The 8,263-nt window shown below is 36.2% G+C and overlaps 1 protein-coding gene across 1 annotated transcript; it reads left to right on the top strand.

Annotated features, from left to right (window-relative positions):
• The first annotated feature begins 5,065 nt into the window (after positions 1 to 5,065).
• LOC133297580 (protein trichome birefringence-like 9) lies at positions 5,066 to 8,262 on the top strand. The gene is made up of 4 exons (XM_061496747.1): positions 5,066 to 5,397; positions 6,099 to 6,488; positions 6,951 to 7,109; positions 7,860 to 8,262. Exons 1-4 carry the CDS (start codon positions 5,066 to 5,068, stop codon positions 8,260 to 8,262), a joined length of 1,284 nt encoding a protein of 427 aa, XP_061352731.1.
• The last annotated feature ends 1 nt before the right edge of the window (position 8,263 follows it).

Raw genomic sequence — 8,263 nt, 5'->3', positions numbered from 1 at the left:
TCCAGGTTCATCTTTTTAAAAGCGTCCCAGAGTATGATGTCGGCACAACTCCCTGCATCAACAAAAATCTTCTTAACCCGACAGTTTACCAAATTTCCGGCTATAACGAGTCCGTCAACATGTCCAGGAAACACACCATGCATGTCCTCATTTGTAAAATACAGTAGAGGGGGATCCGGCTTGCTCGAATCCTCTTTGAATCTAGGACGGTCTCGAATCGAAAGGACCTCCTTGAAGTATTTCCTTCTTGCGCTTATAGTGTCTCCACCTCCTCCAAGGGCTCCACTAATTACATTGCAATCAAATTTCGCTTCTGGGAACTCATCAAAATTGGGATCATCTTTGCGATCTCTCTCATCTTTGTTCTTCTTTCCAGGAACTGGGCTTTTACTTCTCCTTCTATTTCCTGGCTTCCTTTTGTTGCTTTTGGACCCTTGGGTTTTAATCACGTATTGTCGTAATCTACCATCTCTTACAAACTTCTCCAAAGCATCCCGGAGATCCCAACACTGATCAGTTGTGTGACCTGACCCATCATGAAAGGCACAATATTTGGACTTATCTAAGCCTCCTCTGTCAAATACGGGTCGGGGTCTCTCCACCTTCTTCATCTCTGTCATGGCTACTTCTCTCCAAATTTGAGAACGCGACACATTCAAAGGGGTATACTTGTCATACCTCCCCACGCGGTCCCTCATGTTCGAGATTCGTGGGCGTTGATCTTTCTTCTTATTGTCAATTCATTCCTTTCCCTTTGGGGTCGAGCTCCTCATTCTCGGGCTGCCTCTTTTGTCCTCATTAGACTGCGCATTTGCAATCTCCATTTGCTCTAGTTCGAGATATTTTTTCGAACGAGTTCTAAATTCCTCTAACGTCCTCACTGGTTCTTTATAGACCGACTTGGCTAGTCTGGATGCACCATCGAAACCCGCCACAATGAGGCGAACATGGACATTCTCTTGCAGCCCTGGGACCTGCAACGCAACATCCTTGAACCAATTAAGATATTTCTGGAGGGTTTCTCCGGGTTGCTGTCGTATCTTTCTGAGAGCGAACTCGGACTTCATATGCTTTTTGCTAGTTGCAAAGTTCAAGAGGAACTTCTGTCCGAATTCTTCAAACGAACCCGATGGAATTAGCAGGAAGGGTTGAAAACCATGCTTGCGCTGCTCCAGTCAGTGTTATGGAAAATATCCGGGATATGAGAGGTTCGTCAATTCCTCAGATGTACATATCCGTGTCGAAAGCATCTATATGGACCTGCGGATCCTGGCTCCCATCGTACTTTGGCAGACGTGCCGAGTCAAAATCCTCCGGGAAGACAGCGTTTAGTATTTCACCAGTAAATGGGCTATTGTTGTACTGCCCCCTGCTTTACTTCCTCCTATACCCGCCAGGTTCTACCCTACCTCGGATATCTTGAGCGTTTCGTGCAGGAAGGATTCTAATTCGGTCCTCTTGACCATCAACTTGCGCCTGATGGTTTTGAGCATTTTGGCCATTAACAGCCTGACGATTCGGGTTTGCTGCGTTCACAAGATTGGGCCTGTTATGATCTTCTGTATTGGGAACTCGGTTTGGGAGAACCATGTTCCGAGCTCCTTCACGGCCATTAACAAGTTGGTCGTCAGCTTCAGTTGCTCTTGGTCCAGTCAAGTGCGTTAAACGCTGCTCCATATCTCGCATTCCTCTGTTATTCTCCTCCCGTATAGCCCTGAAATCCTGCTGCCGTTGCAAGTTATTACGATTCTCCATCTCCGTTATTCGTTCCATGAATGCAGCGAACGTGTTGTTGGCCAACCGAGTACCCGGATCAGCCGATTGAGCGATACGCGCAGCCAGATCTCCAGGATGCAGGGAAGGGTTGGTTCTTGTTGGAGCTACGTTCGCCCCAGCCCCCTATCTCGACGCGCTGGAGTTGAAGCGGTATCTGAGACATCGTCTTCGACCTGGACGTGGTCGTAATCCACGTTATTTTCAATCTGGTTCGGAGGCTGGTTTACCTCTTCCAGGACTGGATCCAATGGTTGATTCCGGTTCGGGGGTGGCTGCTGGCTACTGCTCCTCGTCTGAATTGCCATTCCTTCTCAGATTTTGGTGGGAACTTCAAATTCAAAGAAGAAAGTTCCCCACAAACGGCGCCAATGTTCTGTCCTTGAGACAAAGATGTCTAGCCCAATAGGCTAGTATGTTGATCTTGGATCTGGTGCCCTCTCCAAGGTATCTATGGATGAGATACCCTTGAGTCAAGCAGATCACTGTGCACAAAATACTATAACGGCGTTAGCCAATGGGGTGTGTGTGCGCACAATGATAGCATAATAGTAAGAGAGAGAACGTACGTACCTTTAGTGTTTACCTTTGCATTTATAGAGGTTACCTGTAGGTAGTGTGGATTAGCTTTTGGTTCCTCCGGTGAGGGTCCAGGCCTGATAGCTATGCTGTCGCATTAGAATTAGTATCTTTGATGGATATCTATCCTTTATTAGCATCAATCCATATTTTGAATTGCCCCTTGTTGAGCTTGCTACTTAATGGACCCATTATACAGGTCCATAACAAAACCCATGATCAATAATTTTAAATTAATTTTAGAGAATTGAACTGAATCTTGGTGTTATAATATGATGAATTTTTTTTGATCGATTCAATGGAAAGCCTTAGGAATTTTATTTTATGTGTCAAGTGCTGTCCAACTATACATTATGTGTGTCTTTTCGTTGAAAATTATTTTGGGAGAATTTTAAACTTCAAGTTTCAGGGTTCTATGACATCAAAGTTTTGATTTTTCCAAAATTAACTTCAATCAAAGTTTGAAAACATAAAATCACCTTTTGAGTTTTGTAAAGAACCTCAAATCGATCTGATTGATACTAACATTACACCCAATTCTGCCCATAGATAAAGAATTTGAATTTTAAAATGTTATTTAAATATTTTCGTTTTTGAAAATACCAAAATTTCAAAATCCATACCCATCATTTGTTTTGATCTCAGAAATCATGCTTTCCCAAAGTTTTGTAACACTATTCAGCCCAAGAAATGCTAAGAAAATGCCACAGATTTGTGTCCAAAGGAGGCCAAAAATGACATTTTCACTCACCATAAAAATGCATGAAAAGATTCAATTTGACATGAAAGTGATTGAATATTGTTGGATATGTTATTGTGTAGTTGTTTGCGTTTGAAAGTGGAAAAAAAATCAAGCATTGAATCTCGAAAATGGCCACCAATAGGGGAACCTAATAATAAAATGGGTTGACCTGCAAAATGGAAGAAGACCACCAACGTGGCTTTGTCATGAGAAGCCAACATTATTATCATAATTTTTTGCAAAAACAGAATGGTCAATTTGAGTTTTCTTGAAATTATGTTCCAACATGAAGGAATCAAATTGTTATTCAAGTGGCAATCTAGAATGAAATAGGAAACACTGGGAATAATCTAGAATAGGATTATTTAATTCTTTTACAGTTTTCAATTACAAAGCAAATATATCACAGTATATATGTAATAAAGAGCAACAATCAAGGTTGTTGAATCGCAATAAGTATTGTGTATTGTTTGACTGATTTTTTGTATCGAGAATCGTACTAAATCGTAAAATATAGAAATATAATAAAAAATAATTTAAAAATATATAATATAATTAATATCATATAAATAGAATTATTTAATTCTTTTACAGTTTTCAATTACAAGGCAAATATATCAGTATATGTAATAAAGAGTAGCAACCAAGGTTGTTGAATCGCAATAGATATCGTGTATTGTTTAGCCAGTTTTTTGTATCGTAAAATACAGAAATATAATAAAAAATAATTTAAAATTATATAATATAATTAATATCATATAAATCCAAATTTCAAAAAGGATCCAATAAGCAAAATACATAAGTAATTAAAATGAAAACCAGTTATTCTCCTACTCATCAATCATTAAGATTAATATTATCACTACTATTACTATCAGCATCTATCAGTGATATAACTAATTCATCATTCTCTTCCAAAAAGGATCCTTTTAGTTTTTGTTTTTAATTTCAACCGCAAATCAAATCTTTATTTCTTATTTTTTTATATAAAAATTTATAAATTTTGATTTAATTTTTATATCGTATGATACACCTATCGTATCGTAAGATATAAACCCCTTTCTGATACCCCATGATACATATTAATGGGCTTGTGAATCGTATCGTATCATATAAATCGTATCGTGTATCGTAAAATAGTGATAATCAGCAACAATGTCAATCTATTTTTCACACTAGAAGGAGTTATGAGTACGCTATCATAGCACCATAAAACAGTCTAAAACAATACTTGAATTATACACTTAAAATGATTGAATTTTGAATATTTCATAGTAATAAAATGTTGTTTTAATACAAGCAACTAAGATTAGTATAATGGTGAGGGATTTGAGTAGGTTGTATTAAGTTATGTGTTCAATTTTCACTTATATCCAAAAAAAAAAAAAAAAATTATGACAAAAATTGGATATTAGAGCAACTTAGTGCACGGAAGAAAAAATTAAACTAATATTTATCCTAGTTCACAGTCACACTGCGTTATTCTAATAGAGGGTTCCTTGTTTACGAGACACGCGACAAATTGGACTTGCTGGAATTGATAACAGATCCTAAAACGTGGCATATTGATATTATATTTCTGAACGATGGCATTTCGACAACTAAAATAAAACATACCATTTTGATGGTTGTCCCAAAATAAGAAGTTTAACTAATTTGTCAAATCAATCATATAATTAGGAAAGATTTAGCTAATGAGAATTAGAATAGAAAAAATAACTCCTAAATTAACTCTATAAAATAGCTGTACATTGAATAATAATAATAATAATAATAATAATAAAACAAAATTAATAATGAAGTAATGTAAATTCCAGCTCATAATAGATGAGAAAAATAAAGCTTGACTTTCCACAAAGTGAAATCACTCGTGCTCCCTTTTCTTATGGATCTTCTTCAACTCCTAATAAACTTAATATATACCTGTTTTTTTTTTTACCCTCACACGATATTAATAGAATATAATTTACAATGAACAGAGAATCAGTATATGCGTTCTCTTTTCTCATCTTCTTACTATCTTCCCTACTCTTATTCAACTTCCTCACCCCTTTTGATCAACAATCTCTTTCTCGTTATGCTTTCTTATCATATATCATTCCCAACAATTCACACAAATCTCCAGCCGTAAAAGCCTGCGATTATTCCAAAGGTCGTTGGGTTTGGGACGAAACCTACTCATATCAATTGTACGATGAAAGTTGTCCGTTTCTTGATCCTGGATTCCGGTGCCGGCAAAATGGACGGAAAGATGAAGGTTACCGGAAATGGAGATGGCAGCCTGATGAATGTGACCTTCCCCGGTACGTGAAATCATATATACTATTATCATCATCTTTTGATGCATATATACTTGTTACTTCGCTGCATGCATGTGCATATGCGGTTATATTTGTTATGTGTTCCTGATATGTTTTCCAAAGAGTGTTTGCAATTTTTAGATAAAATAAAACCTCAAATTGCCAACAACAATGACTCCATTTCAACGTTTTTTGATTTTTTTTTTTTTTTTCCATTTTGCCTCTCTCTTCTTATTTTGCTTTTGGAGAAGAAAATGGGTTTGATAGAAAGAGTCAATAAAAGGCATGCAAAGAGAAGAATGAGGCCTAGTTTATAGAAACACTTGTGGACCATTAGATCCTAATTTCGAGCAGGGGCTATAATGTCCAAGGCTTAGGAAGTGAAATGGCATCAATCATCCATATATAGTAGCATTAAACATTGAATAATTGTCTCTCAATTATGTTTTATAAAATTATAAAATAATTATATAATTGTCTTAAAATTAAAATTAATTAATTTAAATCTATATTAAATATTTATCGATTAAATAAAAATATTTATCTTTTAAGAACATTGAATTTGAATTATCCGTGCATATCATAACTAGTTAGCTAGTAATCTCCTGCAATAAAAGTGAACTATCTAGCCTTTGCACTTTTATCTGAACTTGTACGGTACTCTTCAAAAGTGGTAACATGTTGGTTTGTGATGTTACTCTCAGATTCAATGCAAGTGACGTCCTAGAGAAGAGTCGCAATGGACGCATTGTGTTTGCGGGTGATTCAGTGGGAAGAAACCAATGGGAGTCATTACTGTGCATGCTGACAAAAGGGGTCTCAAACATGTCTAAAATATATGAAGTGAATGGAAGTCCCATAAGCAAACACAAGGGTTACCTGGCAATGAGGTTTGAGGAATACAACATGACAGTAGAATATTACAGGGCACCCTTCTTGTCTATTATAGGACGACCACCACTCAACTCATCCAAAGAGGTCCGAATGACTATTAGGCTTGACGAGTTGCATTGGTATTCCAATAAGTGGGTAGCAGCAGATGTTCTTATTTTCAATTCCGGCCATTGGTGGAACCTAGACAAAACTATCAAGATGTAGGACCAACTAAAACCCTTTTCTTTTTACTTCACTCAGTCTTCAATTGTTAAAATCTAGCACAGGCTAATATGTTATGTCAAAAAATGTAAAATTACCTTTTTTAAAAAGTATATATATATATATATATATATATATATATATATATATATATATATATATGGATTTGCATCTATCATGTCACATGACACAAAAAAGTTTCCTACACACACAACATTTTGTGGGACCCGCACTTTTTAAAGCAAAAAAAAAAAAAAAAACTAAAGCACGCAAAATGAATCTATAACATTACACAATCACTTTTCCTACAACATAACTCTTATAAAACTCATACACATATATATATATATATATATATATATATATGTGTGTGTGTGTATTAAACTAAAATAACACATCTAGCTTACCAAAAAATAAAATAAAAAATAACACATCTAATCGGGCTCTTTACCTTCTTGCAGGGGCAGCTACTTCCAGGAAGGAGGGAAGGTAAATATGACAATGAGCGTGAAAGAAGCATTTAGGAGATCCTTACAGACATGGAAATCATGGGCACTGCATAATCTAGATCCTTGGAGGAGTTTTGTCTTCTTTCGTAGCTATTCCTCTGTTCATTACAGGCAAGTACAAAAATTTGTTTGGTCTTTCATACTGTCACAATTAAAAAAACCTTCAAATAGTGACCCAATTTAAGATACGATAAGCACAAGAGAAATGATTTTCACTTTTTTATACCCTTCGTCGTACCGCTTTCCTTGCATTTTTCAGAGATACCCAAGACATGGTCCAAAAGAATAACAGCACGTTCAGAGAAAACGCTTCTAGGCCTCCCACACTATATAAGTTACTTTACAATAATATAAAAAGGGAAAAGCTTTAGTCCCACAACCTTTCACATTAAGTGACAAAATTATAGTATGAACGTGAAAATAATGACGTAGACAAATGTAACTATTTTATTTGGCCAAACAACAAAAGCACGTTAACCCGCTTCAACACTCTTGCTCAAATTTAATCATCCTATATTTGTTTCAGTTTTAGAAATATCCTCTGGGCTGCATGCAAAACTCATCTACCCCATTCTAAAATGGCAAATAAAATACGGAAATTTTTTTAAATTAGATGATAAAATACTGCTTACTTGTAATTAGTGCTTAACTTATATATTATTTATGAATATGAAATCAGTTTTCTTGATTTTCCCCCATACGATATGCCATTTGTAGTGACATTTTTTGTTATAGATATAAATATATCATATACGAATTTATCCACATGGAAAAGGAGGACGGGGGGAGGGGGGGCTTAGGATATTGGGAATCACTATGGAGTATATTTAGACACGAGTCTTTACTCGAGTTAAATTGCAGGAATGGCACATGGAATGATGGAGGAAATTGTGACATGGAAACAGAACCAGAAAAGGACCCTTCAAAACTTGAGACTGAACCATATTATAACACATTTATATCTGATGTTATCAAACAGATGCAATATGGGAGCTGGAAAGTCCAATTATTGAACATCACATATCTTTCAGAGTTGAGGAAAGACGGTCACCCTTCCAAGTATCGGGAACCAGGCACTCCACCTGATGCTCCTCAGGATTGTAGCCACTGGTGCTTACCCGGAGTTCCAGACACGTGGAATGAACTTCTCTATGCCCAACTTCTCTCTAAGAAATTTGGCATCAACACAAAATTTCCAGAAAGCAGAGAACAAAGCCAATCCAATTTTCATCAGACCACCACGAAGAATGTTAAGTTTTGCTAGC

The sequence above is a fragment of the Gastrolobium bilobum genome, unplaced genomic scaffold (genome assembly GCF_033153095.1).
Source record: "Gastrolobium bilobum isolate Gb01-03AN ecotype WA unplaced genomic scaffold, APGP_CSIRO_Gbil_v1 utg6355, whole genome shotgun sequence".
NCBI lineage: Eukaryota > Viridiplantae > Streptophyta > Magnoliopsida > Fabales > Fabaceae > Gastrolobium > Gastrolobium bilobum.
This window is presented reverse-complemented; position numbering and strand designations above follow the sequence as displayed.

Bases quoted from the DNA above. Each gene is read 5' to 3' on its own strand.
- LOC133297580 (XM_061496747.1), top strand. From the start codon at position 5,066: ATGAACAGAGAATCAGTATATGCGTTCTCTTTTCTCATCTTCTTACTA. The intron at 6,489-6,950 runs GTAGGACCAACT...ACCTTCTTGCAG, and splicing joins CTAGACAAAACTATCAAGAT to GGGCAGCTACTTCCAGGAAG. The intron at 7,110-7,859 runs GCAAGTACAAAA...GTTAAATTGCAG, and splicing joins TATTCCTCTGTTCATTACAG to GAATGGCACATGGAATGATG.